The sequence below is a fragment of the Bos indicus genome, chromosome 21, assembly GCF_029378745.1.
Source record: "Bos indicus isolate NIAB-ARS_2022 breed Sahiwal x Tharparkar chromosome 21, NIAB-ARS_B.indTharparkar_mat_pri_1.0, whole genome shotgun sequence".
Taxonomy (NCBI): Eukaryota; Metazoa; Chordata; class Mammalia; order Artiodactyla; family Bovidae; genus Bos; species Bos indicus.
Window position 1 is genome coordinate 56,412,186 of NC_091780.1, and position 19,900 is coordinate 56,432,085.

At 43.2% G+C, this 19,900-nt stretch overlaps 2 protein-coding genes across 3 annotated transcripts in view; one reads left to right on the top strand and one right to left on the bottom strand.

The window, feature by feature from the left end:
• The window catches only part of PPP4R3A (protein phosphatase 4 regulatory subunit 3A), a 34,845-nt gene extending 32,666 nt beyond the window's left edge, over window positions 1–2,179 (bottom strand). For both annotated transcript variants that reach the window (XM_019983467.2, XM_019983466.2), the window contains exon 1: window positions 1,269–2,179. In XM_019983467.2, coding sequence (XP_019839026.2) covers window positions 1,269–1,410 — 142 coding nt within the window. In that variant the 5' untranslated portion in view covers window positions 1,411–2,179. The remainder of the gene's footprint in view (window positions 1–1,268) is intronic.
• Window positions 1,401–12,383, top strand: LOC109575228 (cAMP and cAMP-inhibited cGMP 3',5'-cyclic phosphodiesterase 10A-like). Its single transcript, XM_070775558.1, has 2 exons — window positions 1,401–2,579; window positions 3,105–12,383. Exons 1-2 carry the CDS (start codon window positions 1,547–1,549, stop codon window positions 3,245–3,247), a joined length of 1,176 nt encoding a protein of 391 aa, XP_070631659.1. The 5' UTR covers window positions 1,401–1,546; the 3' UTR covers window positions 3,248–12,383.
• The last annotated feature ends 7,517 nt before the right edge of the window (window positions 12,384–19,900 follow it).

Below are 19,900 nucleotides of genomic sequence, written 5' to 3' on the forward strand. Positions count from 1 at the left end.
AGAAAAAATAGTTTTTCTCCGCTTTTATTTTGGGGGAGCCTTATAAAGTAACCTGTGGGTAATATACTCCAAGTTACCATTTTTCTTTCAATTCAAATTGAAAAGCAATGTCCCTGCAGTCGTCAATTACAGAATGGTGAGTCTTATCTGTTCCTTGGAACCGGAGTTCTGGCTAGGAAGTCCAATTAAAATTCCTTAAAATGAGTTTGTAGTAATGCATTTACAGAACAACTACAATTATAAACTGAGATAGTTAGCTACCATAAAACTATGGGATATTGTTACAAAACAGGTTTTCAAATTGAGAGGAACAATTTTGAAAAAAGTTTTAGCCCATGTGAACTTTTTCTTTAAGGGAAATTCACGGTATGCCACCGGGGGAAGTGGCAATTCCTGAAGAGTTGAGTCTTTAAAAATGTGAAAAGCTTATCTTCAAACAACTTGGTCTTTGAACCTTGAGGGCTGTTTCAAAATCTGTGAAGCTTACGCACCACTGGGGCAGAATCGAAAGGTTCTAGAGATACTTGCCAACTTCTCCCCACCTGTTAACTAAACCAAACTATGAATACAAATTTAAGCAATCAAAAAGCTCCGATAAAATGACTCCACACTTGAGAAACGTTTACACAGTGAAACTACGCACAAAAACCTTCATTTCTAATGAAAAAGACAACTAGCATTGGGGAAACACCCATCTACTTAGGCAAAGAAATATTTTCTCTGCCTAGTGCAGAGTTGCCAGATCCATGAACCAGCGCTGCCAACCTGCAACAGGGTCGGAAAGATGCAGCAGTAATGTGTTTGGGCGGGGGGCGAGGGGAGTACAACAAAATATTCATTCCTGTTCCAAAAAGCGAAACTGTTAAGAACTTTCTTAGCTCCGAGAAAAGTTTCATGCCTGCTCTACAGATGGATGAACTAAGGCAGGAGATCGGTTTAATGAGTACCTTTCTCAAGGTCACTCTGGTGCACAGGAACGGCCCGCTCCGGGCTCCCGCGTCCACGTCCCCGATCTCGCCACACTCCCAGGCGGTTCCGCTCAAACGCGCCCGGTCCGCTCCCGCCCGCAAGTGCGCCCAGGCGCTCAGACACCTAAACACTCTCCGGGCAGTTCCCGGAGGACAGGGGTGCCGGGGCCCGCCCTGCCCCGAGAAGGCGGCAGCTGCAGCCCATTCGCCCCCTTTTCGTCATCCCAGGGAGCGGCCCAGGGGTTCCAAAGAACCGGGGAGGTGGCCCAGGGACGCCGGGGAGACGAGGGATTCACTCACCGTCACTCTCGGCCCTGACAAGCAGAGACATGCCCTTCAGGCGCTCCACGTAGCCGGACGACACATGTCCGGTGCCCCGGTCGTCCCACTGCCGGTCCTCGTTGAGGGTGTAAACCTTCACCCGACGCCGGGTGTCGGTCATCTTGCCGCCTGGGGTCCGGGCCCCGCCGGAGTCGCCCGGGAAGGGGGTCCGGGGAAGGCGGGAGCACGCCCGCGAGCCGAGGGCCCCTCGGCCTCACTGCAGCTGCTGGCCGCCCCGGAGCCGCGCTGCCGCACGCATGGCCCGCCGCGGGGCCGAGTTCTGGTCCCCGCCTTTCCTCGCCTCTGGCTCCTCGGCGCTATTGTCCAGGCCCGGGGAGCCCTGCCGCCCCAATCGGGGCGCGCAGCGCTTCGCAGCTTCCCGCCCCGCCGCGCTAGGAACTCGGGGCGCCGGTCACTGCCCTGCTCCCGCCTCCGCCATGATCTCAGCCAAGCCGCTTCCCGCGCCGCCGCCGCCTCCTCAAGCTGCCGCCGCCATGTTTTCCTTCCTTATACCTGGCCCTGCCACCGCAGCCGGACGTTGTGCTCCTCTCGTCTGCTTCAAATGTCCGAAGCTGACGGGCGCCAGGTCCCGCTGCAACTTCTACCACTGCGCGGAAGACTCCGAGAGCCCCCAAGCGCACGAGCGCTTCTGGCTACTGGGAGTCCCTGTCCCTCCGCCGCCGCCGCCGCCGCCGCCGCCTCTTCCGTCTTCCTCACCGAGCCAAAGCCGCCGCCATCTTGGTTCGCCCCTCAATAGTGGCGCGCGCGGGGCCACCCAGGCAGCGGCTGCAGGGGCGGCCCGTTGGCCCCACCATTTAAAGAGGCAGGAACGAAGCTGTGAGTCTCGCAGCGGCGGAGGCCTCGGATGGAGGTGGGAGGCGGGCCCCGGGTTGCCGAGGTGGCGGGAGCGCAGGGAGCGGAGGAGGCGGAACGCTGGTCGCGCCGGTGACGAGCCGGGTCTCCCTCGCGCTCCTCGCACGCACCGTCGTGCGAGCGCAGGGCGGGTGTGCGTCCGTCGCGCCCTGTGTTCGTCATCAGCTCCGCTCCGGATTCGAAAGGGCGTGGATCCCGCCTCTGGCTCCTGCGGGTTGCGAGGCTTTTTGCCCGCGGGGTGCTCTGGGTCTGGGGTTCTGGAGCCCGCAGTTGTCTTCACAGGTGGCTCGCGGTCCAGACGCCGATCCCGGCGGGCATCAGGCGGCTTGGGCCTGGGGTCCTCCCGCGCCCGCCCGCCTCCGCGAGTATCCTGTCCGAGCCGCCTTTGGGGCTGGACTGGGCACCCGGCGCGCAGAGGTCGGTGGCGGCGGAGCCTTCTGGCCTCGGGCCCTTTTCCTTTGGGAAGAAATAGAAAAGTTCTTAGGCTGGGAGGTCAGCCGCCGGTCCTGGGCATTGCTGTGGGGCAAGCACTGCGTTGCGAATCTGGGGCCCTGGGGCAGTTTCCAAGCTTGAAATCACAGGTCTAGACCCTCCACTTACAATAGCTGCTACCTCTGATCCTCTGTCCTTTGTCAGAATTGTTGTTTTCTAGCTCTTCATGTTGCTAAAAGAACTTAAGGGTTTTACAGAGACAAATGGGGTACTGTATAATCATACTGAGTAATTTTCAACGTTCAGTGTTAAGCACTGTTAATCTTCATGGAAGAATGACGTTGTCATTCCTATCATACAAACAATAGCCACCGTTTTACAGGGCTTTTTACTATTTGCCGGGCCGTCTAGGTCATTGCTGGCCACTGGGGGAAAAGTGTGAGTTTCATATGTAGCTTTATGGTAGCCACTTCTTTAAAAGTATGAAGCATGTGTTTTTAATGTGTTAAGAAAAAAATGCCTGCCATGCCAGTTCTGCAAGATTCCAAGCATTAGCCACTGCAGTGGCCCCAAGACAGTGCACCCTGAGGGGAATTCAGGATGGGGAAAAACGGCAAGTATTCTGTGCTTTGGATTCACTGGACCCAAGATAAATAAGATATACATATCTATGGGAAAATTTCTATGACCACCAGATTCTAACATCTTCCCCAAAGTACAAAAGCGCTAAAATCATTAACTCAAGATGTCTGTTATTTGTGATTTACAGTAATCTTTTTATGCTTTACTAGGAATGTTTTTCCTAGCAAAAAGTTTGTATATATTCCTGGCTCCTCCCTTATTACTTTGGAGCAGTACCTTAGCGCTAAGAGCCTGTCGCAAGGGCTATAGCCATCAGTAAGGTCTCTGAATAGAACTTAACTCACAACTCTTACACGGTGTCTTTTTCAGTTGACAATTGAATGCAAAATATTCCATATAAAATCAATGAGATATTTTGAATGATTATTTTCATGCCAAGTTCAAAATGTGATATGTACTTTACCTTGAGTGTCAATTTCTATTTGGATGCTGAATTTTCATTGGAAATATATGATGTGGGTTTCAGTTCAGTTGCCTAGTTGTGTCCAGCTCTTTGAGGCCTCCTCCCTGTGGGTTTAGGTTTCACTAAATTTACAGCTGAAAAAGTAGATTCACAAACTAAAGTTATGTCAAATATACTTTTTTTCCAAAAATAAATCAAGTATCATTTTTTAAATTTAAAAATTAATTAAAATTCAGTTCAGTCGTGTTGGACTCTGTGACTCCCATGGACTGCAGCATGCCAGGCCTCCCTGTCCATCATCAACTCCTGGAGCTTGCTCAAACTCATGTCTATTGAGTCAGTGATGCCATCCAACCATCTCATCCTCTGTTGTCCCCTTCTCCTCCCGCCCTCAATCTTTCCCAGCATCAGGGTCTTTTCCAATGAATCAGTTAATCGCATCAGGTGGTCAAAGTATTGGAGTTTCAACTTCAGCATTCAGTCCTTCCAATGAGTATTCAGGACTGATTTCCTTTAGGATTAATTGGTTGGATCTCCTTGTAGTCCAAGGGATACTCAAGAGTCTTCTCCAACATCACAGTTCAAATTAATTAAAAGTAAGTAAGATTTAAAATTTAGTTCCTCAGTCCCATTAGCCAGATTTACAGGGCTTAGTTCTGAAACCAAGCAGGACCCTATGGGGCTTCTGGGCACAGAAGACTCTGTGTTCCCTGTGCCTTGTTTTCAGGGAATAGATTCCAACCTCCATCACCTTCCCTGAGTCATAAAGGGCACATTGAAACAGTTGCTCATCAGAGAAGGGAGGGGATACAGAGACAGGGGAAAAAAAAAAAAAGCCAAGAAAGCATTAGTGCAGCCCTGGGGGCCTCAGGCATACACAAAAATTTATTTAAGCTCCTTCTGTAACTAAGTTCCGTTCAGTTCAATCGCTCAGTCCTGTCCGACTCTTTGCGACCCCATGGACTGCAGCATGCCAGGCCTCCCTGTCCCTCACCAACTCCCAGAGTTTACCCAGACTCAAGTCCATTGAGTGGATGATGCCATCCAACCATCTCATTCTCTGTTGTCCCCTTCTCCTGCCCTCAATCTTTCCCAGCATCAGGGTCCTTTCAAATGAGTCAACTCTTCGCATCAGGTGGCCAAAGTATGGCGTTTCAGCTTCAACATCAACCATTCCAATAAACATTCAGGACTGATTTTCTTTAGGATGGACTGGTTTGATCTTGCAGTCCAAGGGACTCTAAAGAGTCTTCTCCAACACCACAGTTCAAAGGCATCAATTCTTTGGTGCTCAGCTTTATTTACAGTCCAACTCTCACATCCATACACGACTAATGGAAAAACAGCCTTGATAGATGGACCTTTGTTGACAAAGTAATGTCTCTGCATTTAATATGCTGTCTAGGTTGGTCATAACTTTTCTTCTGAGGAGTAAGCGTCTTTTAATTTCATGGCTGCAATCACCATCTGCAGTGATTTTGGAGCCCCAAAAAATAAAGTCTGCCACTGTTTCTCCATCTATTTGCCATGAAGTGACGGGACCAGATGCCATGATCTTAGTTTTCTGAATGTTGAGTTTTAAGCCAGCTTTTTCACGGTCCTCCTTCACTTTCATCAAGAGGCTTTTTAGTTCTTCACTTTCTGCCATAAGGGTGGTGTCATCTGCTTATCTGAGGATATTGATATTTCTCCCGGCAATCTTGATTCCAGCTTATGCTTCTTTCAGCCCAGTGTTTCTCATGATGTACTCTGCATAGCAGTTAAATAAGCAGGGTGACAATATACGGCCTTGATGTACTCCTTTTCCTATTTGGAACCAGTCTGTTGTTCCATGTCCAGTTCTAACTGTTGCTTCTTGAACTGCATACAGATTTCTCAAGAGGCAGGTCAGGTGGTCTGGTATTCACATCTCTTTCAAATTTTCTTCAGTTTATTGTGATCCACACAAAGGCTTTGGCATAGTCAATAAAGCAGAAATATATGTTTTTCTGAAACTCTCTTGCTTTTTCCATGATCCAGTGGATGTTGGCAATTTGATCTCTGGTTCCTCTGCTTTTTCTTTTTCTTTTTTAAATTTTATTTTTAAACTTTACAATATTGTATTAGTTTTGCCAAATATCGAAATGAATCCGCCACAGGTATACATTTGTTCTCCATCCTGAACCCTCCTTCCTCCTCCCTCCCCATACTATCCCTCTGGGTTGTCCCAGTACACCAGCCCCGGGCATCCAGTATCGTGCATCAAACCTGGACTGGCAACTCGTTTTATACATGGTATTATACATGTTTCAGTGCCATTCTCCCAAATCTCCCCACCCTCTCCCTCTCCAACAGAGTCCATAAGACTGTTCTATACATCAGTGTCTCTTTTGCTGTCTCGTACACAGGGTTATTGTTACCATCTTTCTAAATTCCATATATATGCGTTAGTATACTGTATTGGTGTTTTTCTTTCTGGCTTACTTCACTCTGTATAATAGGCTCCAGTTTCATCCACCTCATTAGAACTGATTCAAATGTATTCTTTTTAATGGCTGAGTAATACTCCATTGTATATATGTACCACAGCTTTCTTATCCATTCATCTGCCGATGGACATCTAGGTTGCTTCCATGTCCTGGCTATTATAAACAGTGCTGTGATGAACACTGGGGTACACGTGTCTCTTTCCCTTCTGGTTTCCTCAGTGTGTATGCCCAGCAGTGGGATTGCTGGATCATAAGGCAGTTCTATTTCTAGTTTTTTAAGGAATCTCCACACTGTTCTCCATAGTGGCTGAACTAGTTTGCATTCCCACCAACAGTGTAAGAGGGTTCCCTTTTCTCCACACCCTCTCCAGCATTTATTGCTTGTAGACTTTTGGATCGCAGCCATTCTGACTGGCGTGAAATGGTACCTCATAGTGGTTTTGATTTGCATTTCTCTGATAATGAGTGATGTTGAGCATCTTTTCATGTGTTTGTTAGCCATCTGTATGTCTTCTTTGGAGAAATGTCTATTTAGTTCTTTGGCCCATTTTTTGATTGGGTCATTTATTTTTCTGGAGTTGAGCTGTAGGAATTGCTTGTATATTTTTGAGATTAGTTGTTTGTCAGTTGCTTCATTTGCTATTAATTTCTCCCATTCTGAAGGCTGCCTTTTCACCTTGCTAATAGTTTCCTTTGATGTGCAGAAGCTTTTAAGTTTAATTAGGTCCCATTTGTTTATTTTTGCTTTTATTTCCAATATTCTGGGAGGTGGGTCATAGAGGATCCTGCTGTGATGTACATCGGAGAGTGTTTTGCCTATGTTCTCCTCTAGGAGTTTTATAGTTTCTGGTCTTACATTTAGATCTTTAATCCATTTTGAGTTTATTTTTGTGTATGGTGTTAGAAAGTGTTCTAGTTTCATTCTTTTACAAGTGGTTGACCAGATTTCCCAGCACCACTTGTTAAAGAGATTGTCTTTAATCCATTGTATATTCTTGCCTCCTTTGTCAAAGACAAGGTGTCCATATGTGTGTGGATTTATCTCTGGGCTTTCTATTTTGTTCCATTGATCTATATTTCTGTCTTTGTGCCAGTACCATACTGTCTTGATAACTGTGGCTTTGTAGTAGAGCCTGAAGTCAGGTAGGTTGATTCCTCCAGTTCCATTCTTCTTTCTCAAGATAGCTTTGGCTATTCGAGGTTTTTTGTATTTCCATACAAATTGTGAAATTATTTGTTCTAGCTCTGTGAAGAATACCGTTGGGAGCTTGATAGGGATTGCATTGAATCTATAAATTGCTTTGGGTAGTATACTCATTTTCACTATATTGATTCTTCCAATCCATGAACATGGTATATTTCTCCATCTATTAGTGTCCTCTGATTTCTTTCACCAGTGTTTTATAGTTTTCTATATATAGGTCTTTAGTTTCTTTAAATAGATATATTCCTAAGTATTTTATTCTTTCCATTGCAATGGTGAATGGAATTGTTTCCTTAATTTCTCTTTCTGTTTTCTCATTATTAGTGTATAGGAATGCAAGGGATTTCTGTGTGTTGATTTTATATCCTGCAACTTTACTATAATCATTGATTAGCTCTAGTAATTTTCTGGTGGAGTCTTTAGGGTTTTCTATGTAGAGGATCATGTCATCTGCAAATAGTGAGAGTTTACTTCTTCTTTTCCAATTTGGATTCCTTTTATTTCTTTTTCTGCTCTGATTGCTGTGGCCAAAACTTCCAAAACTATGTTGAATAGTAATGGTGAAAGTGGGCACCCTTGTCTTGTTCCTGACTTTAGAGGAAATGTTTTCAATTTTTCACCATTGAGGATAATGTTTGCTGTGGGTTTGTCATATATAGCTTTTATTATGTTGAGGTATGTTCCTTCTATTCCTGCTTTCTGGAGAGTTTTTATCATAAATGGGTGTTGAATTTTGTCAAAGGCTTTCTCTGCATCTATTGAGATAATCATATGGTTTTTATTTTTCAATTTGTTAATGTGGTGTATTACATTGATTGATTTGTGGATATTGAAGAATCCTTGCATCCCTGGGATAAAGCCCACTTGGTCACGGTGTATGATCTTTTTAATGTGTTGTTGGATTCTGATTGCTAGAATTTTGTTAAGGATTTTTGCATCTATGTTCATCAGTGATACTGGCCTGTAGTTTTCTTTTTTTGTGGGATCTTTGTCAGGTTTTGGTATTAGGGTGATGGTGGCCTCATAGAATGAGTTTGGAAGTTTACCTTCCTCTGCAATTTTCTGGAAGAGTTTGAGCAGGATAGGTGTTAGCTCTTCTCTAAATTTTTGGTAGAATTCAGCTGTGAAGCCATCTGGACCTGGGCTTTTGTTTGCTGGAAGATTTTTGATTACAGTTTCGATTTCCGTGCTTGTGATGGGTCTGTTAAGATTTTCTATTTCTTCCTGGTCCAGTTTTGGAAAGTTGTACTTTTCTAAGAATTTGTCCATTTCTTCCATGTTGTCCATTTTATTGGCATATAATTGTTGATAGTAGTCTCTTATGATCCTTTGTATTTCTGTGTTGTCTATTGTGATCTCTCCATTTTCATTTCTAATTTTATTGATTTGATTTTTCTCCCTTTGTTTCTTGATGAGTCTGGCTAATGGTTTGTCAATTTTATTTATCCTTTCAAAGAACCAGCTTTTGGCTTGTTGATTTTTGCTATGGTCTCCTTTGTTTCTTTTGCATTTATTTCTGCTCTAATTTTTAAGATTTCTTTCCTTCTACTAACCCTGGGGTTCTTCATTTCTTCCTTTTCTAATTGCTTTAGGTGTAGAGTTAGGTTATTTATTTGAATTTTTTCTTGTTTCTTGAGGTATGCCTGTATTGCTATGAACTTTCCCCTTAGGACTGCTTTTACAGTGTCCCACAGGTTTTGGGTTGTTGTGTTTTCATTTTCATTCGTTTCTATGCAAATTTTGATTTCTTTTTTGATTTCTTCTGTGATTTGTTGGTTATTCAGCAGCGTGTTGTTCAGCCTCCATATGTTGGAATTTTTAATAGTTTTTCTCCTGTAATTGAGATCTAATCTTACTGCATTATGGTCAGAAAAGATGCTTGGAATGATTTAAATTTTTTTGAATTTACCAAGGTTAGATTTATGGCCCAGGATGTGATCTATCCTGAAGAAGGTTCCATGTGCACTTGAGAAAAAGATGAAATTCATTGTTTTGGGATGAAATGTTCTATAGATATCAATTAGGTCTAACTGGTCTATTGTATCATTTAAAGTTTGTGTTTCCTTGTTAATTTTCTGTTTAGTTGATCTATCCATAGGTGTGAGTGGGGTATTAAAGTCTCCCACTATTATTGTGTTATTGTTAATTTCTCCTTTCATACTTGTTAGCGTTTGTCTTACATATTGCCGTGCTCCTGTGTTGGGTGCATATATATTTATAATTGTTATATCTTCTTCTTGGCTTGATCCTTTGATCATTATGTAGTGACCATCTTTGTCTCTTTTCACAGCCTTTGTTTTAAAGTCTATTTTATCTGATATGAGTATTGCTACTCCTGCTTTCTTTTGGTCCCTATTTGCATGGAAAATCTTTTTCCAGCCCTTCACTTTCAGTCTGTATGTGTCCCCTGTTTTGAGGTGGGTCTCTTGTAGACAACGTATGTAGGGGTCTTGTTTTTGTATCCATTTTGGGGCATTCAACCCATTTACGTTTAAGGTAATTACTGATAAGTATGATCCCATTGCCATTTACTTTATTGTTTTGGGTTCGAATTTGTACACCGTTTTTGTGTTTCCTGTCTAGAGAATATCCTTTAGTGTTTGTTGGAGAGCTGGTTTGGTGGTGCTGAATTCTCTCAGCTTTTGCTTGTCTGAAAAGCTTTTGATTTCTCCTTCATATTTGAATGAGATCCTTGCTGGGTACAATAATCTGGGCTGTAGATTATTTTCTTTGATCATTTTAAGTATGTCTTGCCATTCCCTCCTGGCTTGAAGAGTTTCTATTGAAAGATCAGCTGTTATCCTTATGGGAATTCCCTGTGTGTTATTTGTTGTTTTTCCCTTGCTGCTGTTAATATTTGTTCTTTGTGTTTGATGTTTGTTAATTTGATTAATATGTGTCTTGGGGTGTTTCTCCTTGGGTTTATCCTGTTTGGGACTCTTTGGGTTTCTTGGACTTGGGTGATTATTTCCTTCCCCATTTTAGCGAAGTTTTCAACTATTATCTCCTCAAGTATTTTCTCATGGTCTTTCTTTTTGTCTTCTTCTTCTGGGACCCCTATGATTCGAATGTTGTAGCGTTTAATATTGTCCTGGAGGTCTCTGAGATTGTCCTCATTTCTTTTAATTTGTTTTTCTTTTATTCTCTCTGATTCATTTATTTCTACCATTCTATCTTCTAATTCACTAATCCTATCTTCTGCCTCTGTCATTCTACTATTTGTTGCCTCCAGAGTGTTTTTAATTTCATTTATTGCATTATTAATTATATATTGACTCTTTTATTTCTTCTAGGTCCTTGTTAAACCTTTCTTGCATCTTCTCAATCCTTGTCTCCAGGCTATTTATCTGTGATTCCATTTTGATTTCAAGATTTTGGATCAATTTCACTATCATTATTCGGAATTCTTTATCAGGTAGATTCCCTATTTCTTCCTCTTTTGTTTGGTTTGGTGGGCATTTATCCTGTTCCTTTATCTGCTGGGTATTCCTCCGTCTCTTCATCTTGTTTAAATTGCTGAGTTTGGGGTGTCCTTTCTGTATTCTGGCAGTTTGTGGAGTTCTCTTTATTGTGGCTTTTCCTTGCTGTGTGTGGGTTTGTACAGGTGGCTTGTCAAGGTTTCCTGGTTAGGGAAGCTTGTGTCGGTGTGCTGGTGGGTGGAGCTGTATTTCTTCTGTCTGGAGTGCAATGAAGTGTCCAGTAATGAGTTATGAGATGTCTATGGTTTTGGGGTGACTTTGGGCAGACTGTATCTTGGAGCTCAGGGCTGTGTTCCTTTGTTGCTGGAGAATTTGCTTGGTATGTCTTGCCCTGGAATTTGTTGGCCCTTGTGTGGTGCTTGGTTTCAGTGTCGGTATGGAGGCGTTTGATGAGCTCCTGTCAATTAATGTTCCTTGGAGTCAGGAGTTCCCTGGAGACAGGGTTTGGACTTAAGCCTCCTGCTTCCAGTTATTGGTCTTATTTTTACAGTAGTTTCAAAACTTCTGCTTCTATACAGCACCACTGATAAAACATCTACGTTAAAGATGAAAAGTTTCTCCACCGTGAGGGTCACCCAGAGAGGTTCACAGCGTTACATGGAGAAGAGAAGAGGGAGGAGGGAGTTAGAGGTGACCCAAATGAGTTGAGGTGGAATCAATAGAGGAGAGAGTGGGCTAGCCAGTAATCACTTTCTCATGTGCACTCCACAACTGGACCGCTCAGAGATGTTCACAGAGTTATACAGAGAAGAGAAGAAGGAGGAAGGAGACAGAGGTGGCCAGGAGGATAAAAGGGGGGAATGAAAAGGAGGGAGACAGATCCAGCCAGTAATCAGTTCCCTAAGTGTTCTCCACCGTCTGGAACTCACAGAAATTCACAGAGTTGGGTAGAGTAGAGAGGGGTTAGGGAGGAGACACAGGCGACCTGGTGGAGAAAAAGGAGAGTCCAAAGGGAGAGAGAGCAGTCAAGCCAGTAATCTCGCTCCCTAGTGAAAAATGGGTACTGAAGATTGGATTCTTAAAGGTACAAAATTGGTAACAAATACATAAAAGCAAAAATTAAAAATCTAGAGTAGAGTTTGGAATTTCAAAAATACTATGTTAAAGAAAAGAAGAAGGAAAAGAAAGAGAGAAAAAACGAACAAACACAAACAAGGTCGCGAAAATTATAAAGAAAATACAGGTACAAAATTGATAACTAATACCAAAAAGCAAAAGTTAAGAATCTAGAGTAGAGTTTGGAATTTCAAAAATACAATGTTAAAAAAAAGAAGAAGAAAAAGAAAGAAAAAAGCAAAAACAAACAAAGTCGCAAAAATTATAAAGAAAATAGAGGTACAAAATTGATAAGAAATACCAAAAAGCTAAAGTTAAAAATCTAGAGTAGAGTTTGGAATTTCAAAAATACAATGTTGAAGAAAAAAAGAAAAGGAAAAAAAAAGGTCAAAAAATTATAAAATATATATATATATGAGGTTTGCTGTAAAAAAAAAGGTCTTTTTTTTTTTTGCAAAGTAGTAGGTTATAAAAGTGAAATTAAAGGAATAATACAGGACTTAGAATTTTTTTTTAAAATTAAAAAAAAAAAAGAATGATCATAAAAATAGTAAAAATATATCTAGGACTTTCTCTGGTTTTGTTGTGAGTATTGTGGGTTCAGTTCATTTTTGGCTAGTTCCTTGTTCCAACTTATATTTCTCAAGATCTATAGGCCCCTTCCTATGTAGTCGGTAGTAACCACAGGGTTTTAATCTATTGCCTAGCTTCTTCTGTTTGCTGGTATCTTCAGTGTCTGGTTTCCGCCCTGACACAAAGGGGACGGTGGAGGACACTTTTTTTTTTTTTTTTTTTTTTTAGGCTCACTTGTTCAGTCGTGCTGTGGGGAGGTAGGGAGGGATGCTGCAAACAAATAACACTGGAGTGTGCTCGCAGTGCCTCAGCCACACTGGGTCTGCCCCTGCTCACGGCGCGTGTAGCCTCCCTGCCCACACTGCTCAAGCTCTAGGTTGCTCCGCCGGGAACCATCCGTGGCCGGCCCTGGGCTGCCTGCACCTCCCAGGTCCAAGCCGCTCAGGTTCAGGCACTCGGGTAGTCCTCAGAGGTGCAGACTCGGTTGGGCCTGTGTTTTGTGCCCTTCCCAGGTCCGAGCAGCTCAGGTGATGAGGTGTTTGGCGAGCGCGATTGCTGCCACTTATCGCCTCCCCGCCGCTCGGTTATCTAGCTGTACAACCGGCGCACCTTCTCAGGCAGATGTTGACCGTCCAGACCCCCAAGAAGTTTTAGTTAGCAAAGAAGCCTGCTTACAGTTTTATAGATAATGTCTCTCTGTGGCTGCGATTGCCCCCTTCCGGTTCTGGCTGCCTGTCACCGGAGGGGGATGGTCTGCAGCCGGCTATCTCTGTTCAGTCCTTTGTTCTGTGCACAGGCCTGGCGGTGTCTTAGGTTAGGGCTGGCTTTTTGCGTGGTAGATATCCCACAGTCTGGTTTGCTAGCCCAAATTATTTTGCTCAGATAGCGCTCAGGGTATTCAGGCCAGGTCCTTACTCTAAGCGATGCAGCCCGCGCCGCGCCTCCCTGCCCAGCCCCCGCTTGCTAATGGCGTGTGCAGGCGTCTGCGCTGCTTCTCCGCTGGGGGAGTTACCGTAGGTCTCGCAATCTGCAGGTTTTAATTATTTATTTTTCCTCCCTGTTATGTTGTGCTTTGTGCTTCCAAAGCTTGGCACAGATTCGGCAGTGAGAAGGTTTCCTAGTGTTTGGAAACTTCTCTCTTTTTAAGACTCCCTTCCCGGGACGGAACTCCGTCCCTCCCTGTTTTGTCTCTTTTTTTGTCTTTTTTATTTTTTCCTACCTCCTTTCGAAGACTTGGGTTGCTTTTCTGGGTGCCTGATGTCCTCTGCTGGCCTTCAGAAGTTGTTTTGTGGAATTTACTCAGCGTTTAAATGTTCTTTTGATGAATTTGTGGGGGGTAAAGTGTTCTCCCCGTCCTACTCCTCCGCCATCTTGGATCCTCCCCTCCCCTCTGCTTTTTCTAAAACCAGTTTGAACATCTGTAAGTTCACGGTTCATGTATTGCTAAAGCCTGGCTTGGAGAATTTTGAGCGTTACTTTGCTAGCGTGTGAGATGACTGCAATTGGCAGTAGTTTGAGCCTTGCCTTTCTTAGGGATTGGAATGAAAACTGACCTTTTCCAGTCCTGTGGCCACTGCTGAGTTTTCCAAATTTGCTGACATATTGAGTGCAGCACTCTGACAGCATCATCTTTTAGCATTTGAAATAGCTCACCTGGAATTCCATTACCTCCACTAGCTTTGTTCGTAGTGATGCTTTCTAAGGCCCACTTGACTTCACATTCCAGGATGTCTGGCTCTAGGTGAGTGATCACACCATAATCATCTGGGTGGTGAAGACCTTTTTTGTACAGTTCTTCTGTGTATTCTTGCCACCTCTTCTTAATATCTTCTGCTTCTGTTAAGTCCATACCATTTCTGTCTTTTTTTGAGCCCATCTTTGCATGAAATATTCCCTTGGTATCTCTAATTTTCTTGAAGAGATCTCTAGTCTTTCCCATTCTATTGTTTTCCTCTATTTCTTTGCATTGATTGCTGAGGAAGGCTTTCTTATCTCTCCTTGCTATTCTTTGGAACTCTGCATTCAAATGGGAATATTTTTCCTTTTCTCCTTTGCTTTTCACTTCTCTTCTTTTCACAGCTATTTGTAAGGCCTCCTCAGACAGCCATTTTGCTTTTTTGCATTTCTTTTTCTTGGGGATGATCTTGCTCCTTGTCTCCTGTACAGTGTCACAAACCTCTGTCCATAGTTCATCAGTCACTCTATCAGATCTAGTCCCTTAAATCTATTTTTCATTTCTACTGTATATCGTTAGGGATTTGATTTTACTGTATATCGTTAAGGATTTGACCATACCTGAATGGTCTAGTGGTTTTCCCTACTTTCTTCACTTTAAGTCTGAATTTGGCAATAAGGGTTCATGATCTGAGCCACAGTCAGCTCCCGGTCTTGTTTTTGCTGACTGTATAGAGCTTCTCCATCTTTGGCTGCAAAGAATATAATCAATCTGATTTTGGTGTTGACCATCTGGTGATGTCCATGTGTAGAGTCTTCTCTTGTATTGTTGGAAGAGGGTGTTTGCTATGACCACTGCATTCTCTTGGCAGAACTCTATTAGCCTTTGTCCTGCTTCATTCTGTATTCCAAGGCCAAATTTGCCTGTTATTCCAGGTGTTTCTTGACTTCCTACTTTTGCATTCCAGTCCCCTATAATGAAAAGGACATATTTTGGGGATATTAATTCTAGAAGGTCTTGTAGGTCTTCATAGAACCATTCAGCTTCTTCAGCATTACTGGTTGGGTCATAGACTTGGATTACTGAAATACTGAATGATTTGCCTTGGAAATGAAGAGATCATTCTGTTGTCTGTAACTAATACACCCAACCAAAGGAAGATGTTGGATTCTTCACTCAGAGACCACCTGAGGCCAGATTAAAGGAGACCCTGCACACACCTTACCCTTACCAGCAACCCCACACTTTAACCATAAAACCTGGCTTAAAACTCAACATTCAAAAAAGTAAGATCATTGCATCTGGTCCCATCACTTCACAGCAAAACAAGTGGAAGCGGTGACAGATTTTCTTAAGCTCCAAAATGACTGTGGATGCTGACTGCAGCCGTGAAATTAAAAGATGCTTGCTCCTTGGAAGAAAAGCTACGACAAACCTAGACAGTATATTTAAAAGTAGAGACATCATTTTGCCAACGAAGGTCCACACAGTCAATGCTATGGTTTTTCTGACTCACTGGATGTGACTTTGAGCAAGCTCTGGGAGATGGTGAAGGATAGGGAAGCCTGGCTTGCTGTAGTCCATGGAGTCACAAGGAGTTGGATGTGACTGAACAACAATGGTTTTTCCAGTAACCATGTATGGATATGAGAGTTGGACCATAATGAAGCTGAGTGCCGAAGAATGGATGCTTTCTAACTGTGGTGTTGGAGAAGACTCTTGAGAGTCCCTTTGGAGTGTAAGGAGATCAAACCAGTTAGTCCTAAAGGAAATCAGTTCCTGAATATTCATTGGAAGGACTGATGCTGAAGTGAACTCCAGTACTTTGGCCACCTGATTCAAAGAGCTGACTCATTAGAAAGACCCTGATGCTGGGGAAGATTGAGAGCAGGAGGAGAAGAGGGTGACAGAAGATGAGATGATTGGATGTCATCACTGCTCAATGGACATGAGTTTGAGCAAGCTCTGGGAGATGATGAAGGACAGGGAAGCCTGGTGTGCTGCAGTCCATGAGGTCTCAAAGAGTCAGCCACGACTGAGCGACTGAACAAAAATCTGTTAACTTTTTACCCTTTAATTTTTCTGCCAGCTCAGACCTTCCATCTGGGATCATTTTATTTTTGCCTGAAAGATATCTTTTCATAGTTTTCTGTGGTGAGACTGTGCAGTTGGCAAAACTCTCTTAGTTTTTGTCTGAAAATTATTTTTTTCCTCATCTCTGATAGATATTTTTGGTTGCTATAGAATTCTAGGTTGGTGGTTATTTTCTTTTAAATATATTAAAGATATTTTCAACTGTCTTATTCCTTTTGTTGTTCTGAAGAAATCAGATTATTTCTAATTGCTACTAATGTTTGCCTTTTTGAGGATGATACATTTTATTTTCCCTGGCTGCTTTTTAATTCTTTATATTTTGGTTTTCTTTAGTTTCACTATTTATTTCACTTTTTTTACTTGTATGGCTTGGAATGTGTTGAGCTTCTAGAGTCAGAACTGCTGTTTCTCATCATGTGCTTGACATTATCCATCATTTCTTCGAATGTTGCCCTCTGCCCTCTTATCCTCCCCTTGGGGTACTCCATCTGACTGTATTTTAGATTTTTGTATTGCTTCGTCTTCATCTAAGTCTACCATGTCTTCTGTATTTTCTATCATTTTCTCTTTCTAGTTTGACATTGCTTGTTTGCTTAATGGGTTTCTTTGTTGTAACAACCTATAATCCAGTTATCTAACCCTTTTTCCCTAGCAGTATTGTCACTCTTGTTCCTCATTCACTTAAACTTAGTTTGCACAGCTGTTTCATAACATGTATCTGATAAATCCAATGCCTGAAGACTTTGTGGGTCCTTTTTGGTTTGTTATTTCTGCTTACTTTTGCTGATAGAGTCCTTTTTTTTTTTTTTGAGGGAGGGATCCTGTTATTCTTCAGCTGCGGTTTGAACATTGTATTTGAAAAACTATTTGTAGAAATGGCCTAAGGCCAAGAATTGAGGTGCTTTACTTTTTCTGAAGTAAAGCACCTTGGAAGACAAGCTATGCTCCTTGGAAGGAAAGCTATGACCAACCTAGACTGCATATTAAAAAGCAGAGACTTTACTTTCCCAACAAAGGTCCATCTAGACAAAGCTATGGTTTTTCAGTAGTTATGTATGGATGTGAGAGTTGGACCACAAAGAAAGCTGACCGCCAAAGAATTGATGCTTTTGAACTGTGGTGTTGGAGAAGAGTCTTGAGAGTCCCTTGGACTGCAAGGAGATCCAATCAGTCCATCCTAAAGGAAATCAGTTCTGAATATTCATTGCAAGGACTGGTGCTAAAGCTGAAGCTCCAATACTTTGGCCACTTGATGCGAAGAACTGACTCACTGGAAAAGACCCTGATGCTGGGAAGGATTGAAGGCAGCAGAAGAAGGGGACAGCAGAGGATGAGATGGTTGGATGGCATCACCGACTCATGGACATAAGTTTGAGCAAGCTCTGGGAGTTGGTGATGGACAGGGAAGCCTGGCATGCTACAGTCCATGGGGTTGCAAAGAGTCGGAAATGACTGAGCAACTGAACTGAACTCACTTCAGAGAAGACTTACATTTGCCTCTGCCAGGTGTTGGGGTTACTGCTAATTCTGAGTCACTTTAAAGCAAGTTTAAACTTTGTCAACCCAGGTGATTTGAAAACTGGCCGTATTTCCATGAGGGCTGTTCCACTTCTTGGTCATCCTGTCCTATTTGTGCTTTGTGTTTAGTTGTTCAGTCGAGTCCGACTCTTTGTGACACACCCTCCCCCGCCCCCCACCATGAACCGTAGCCCCCCAGGCTCCTCTGTCTATGGGGATTCTCCAGGCAAGAATACTGGAGTGGATTGCTGTGCCCTTCTCCAGGGGATCTTCCCAGCCCAGGAATTGAATCAGGGTCTCCTGCATTGCAGGCAGATTCTTTACCAGCTGCTTCCAGGGTTCAGTTCAGTTCAGTTCAGTCACTCAGTCGGGTCCAACTCTTTGTGACCCCATGAATCACAGCACGCCAGACCTCCCTGTCCATCACCAACTCCCGGAGTTTACCCAAACTCATGTCCATCGAGTCAGTGATGCCATCCAGCCATCTCATTCCTGTATTGTCCCCTTCTCCTGCCCCCAATCCCTCCCAGCATCAGGGTCTTTTCCAACGAGTCAGCTCCTCACATGAGGTGGCCAAAGTATTGGACTTTCAGGTTTAGCATCAGTCCTTCCAATGAACACCCAGGACTGATCTCCTTTAGGATGGACTGGTTGGATCTCCTTGCAATCCAAGGGACTCTCAAGCGTCTTCTCCAACACCACAGTTCAAAAGCATCAATTCTTCGGCACTCAGCTTTCTTCACAGTCCAAATCTCACATCCATACATGACCACTGGAAAAACCATAGCCTTGACTACACGGACCTTTGTTGGCAAAGTAATGTCTCTGCTTTTCAATATGCTATCTAGGTTGGTCATAACTTTCCTTCCAAGGAGTAAGCATCCTTTAATTTCATGGCTGCAGTCACTATCTGCAGTGATTTTGGAGCCCAAAAAAATAAAGTCTGACACTGTTTCCACTGTTTCCCCATCTATTTCCCATGAAGTGATGGGACCAGATGCCATGATCTTCGTTTTCTGAATGTTGAGCTTTAAGCCAACTTTTTCACTCTCCTCTTTCACTTTCTTCAAGAGGCTTTTTAGTTCCTCTTCACTATCTGCCATAAGGGTGGTGTCATCTGCTTATCTGAGGTTATTGATATTTCTCCCGGCAATCTTGATTCCAGCTTGTGCTTCTTCCAGCCCAGCGTTTCTCATGATGTACTCTGCATCTAAGTTAAATCCCTGTCCTATTAGAGTCCCTGGAGAAGGCAATGGCACCCCACTCCAGTACTCTTGCCTGGAAAATCCCGTGGACGGAGGAGCCCGGTAGGCTGCAGTCTATGGGGTTGTGAAGAGTCAGACATGACTGAGCAACTTCACTTTCACTTTTCACTTTCATGCATTGGAGAACAAAATGACAACCCACTCCAGTGTTCTTGCCTGGAGAATCCAAGGGACGGGGGAGTGTTGTGGGCTGCCGTCTATGGGGTTGCACAGAGTCAGACACGACTGAAGCGACTTAGTAGCAGCAGCAGCAGCAGCTACAGTCCTAGGCTTTGGTTCTGTCCTTCTCTTCTGGAAAATTGTTTTTTGTTTCCTTTTGGGGCTTACAATTTCTTACTGTATTATAATTTTTAATGCTATTAAGATTTTTTTAAAATGTGTTACCCACTACTTTTTTGTCATTTTTCAGCATGTAAATTAGCCTCCAATGACAGGATGATATATGGTATCTCCTTTTATCAGGTATAGAAAGTTCTTAATAGCTACAAAGTTCTACATAGTTAAACAATGTGATCTGAAGAAAAAACCCACAATTAAAACCTCGTTTGTCAGGCTTCCCTGGTGGTCCAGTGGTTAAGAATCTGCCTGCCAGTGCAGGGGCTGTGGGTTCAATCCCTGAATGGTCTAGAGTCCATGCTCCACAATAGAGTAGCCCCCGCTTGCCGCAACAAGAGAAAACCCACACACAACAATGAAAGCTTAGTGCAGCCGAAAGAAAACAAAAACGGAAACCTCTTTTCCCAAGATCGGGAAGCGTTGTCATTTCTCATTACAGACGAAAACTTCTGTGATTCCAAAATATGATAGTCCTCTTGGGTGCTTGTTTGAGTTTCTACTATAGAAAAAATATATATAAGCATCAATGAAAGACTAAGAGATTTAAAAACAGTTGAAGTTCTATAAAAACACCAGAAAGTAGAGTAACTAAG

Bases quoted from the DNA above. Each gene is read 5' to 3' on its own strand.
- LOC109575228 (XM_070775558.1), top strand. From the start codon at position 1,547: ATGGCCCGCCGCGGGGCCGAGTTCTGGTCCCCGCCTTTCCTCGCCTCT. The intron at 2,580-3,104 runs GTCGGTGGCGGC...TAATGTGTTAAG, and splicing joins TGGGCACCCGGCGCGCAGAG to AAAAAAATGCCTGCCATGCC.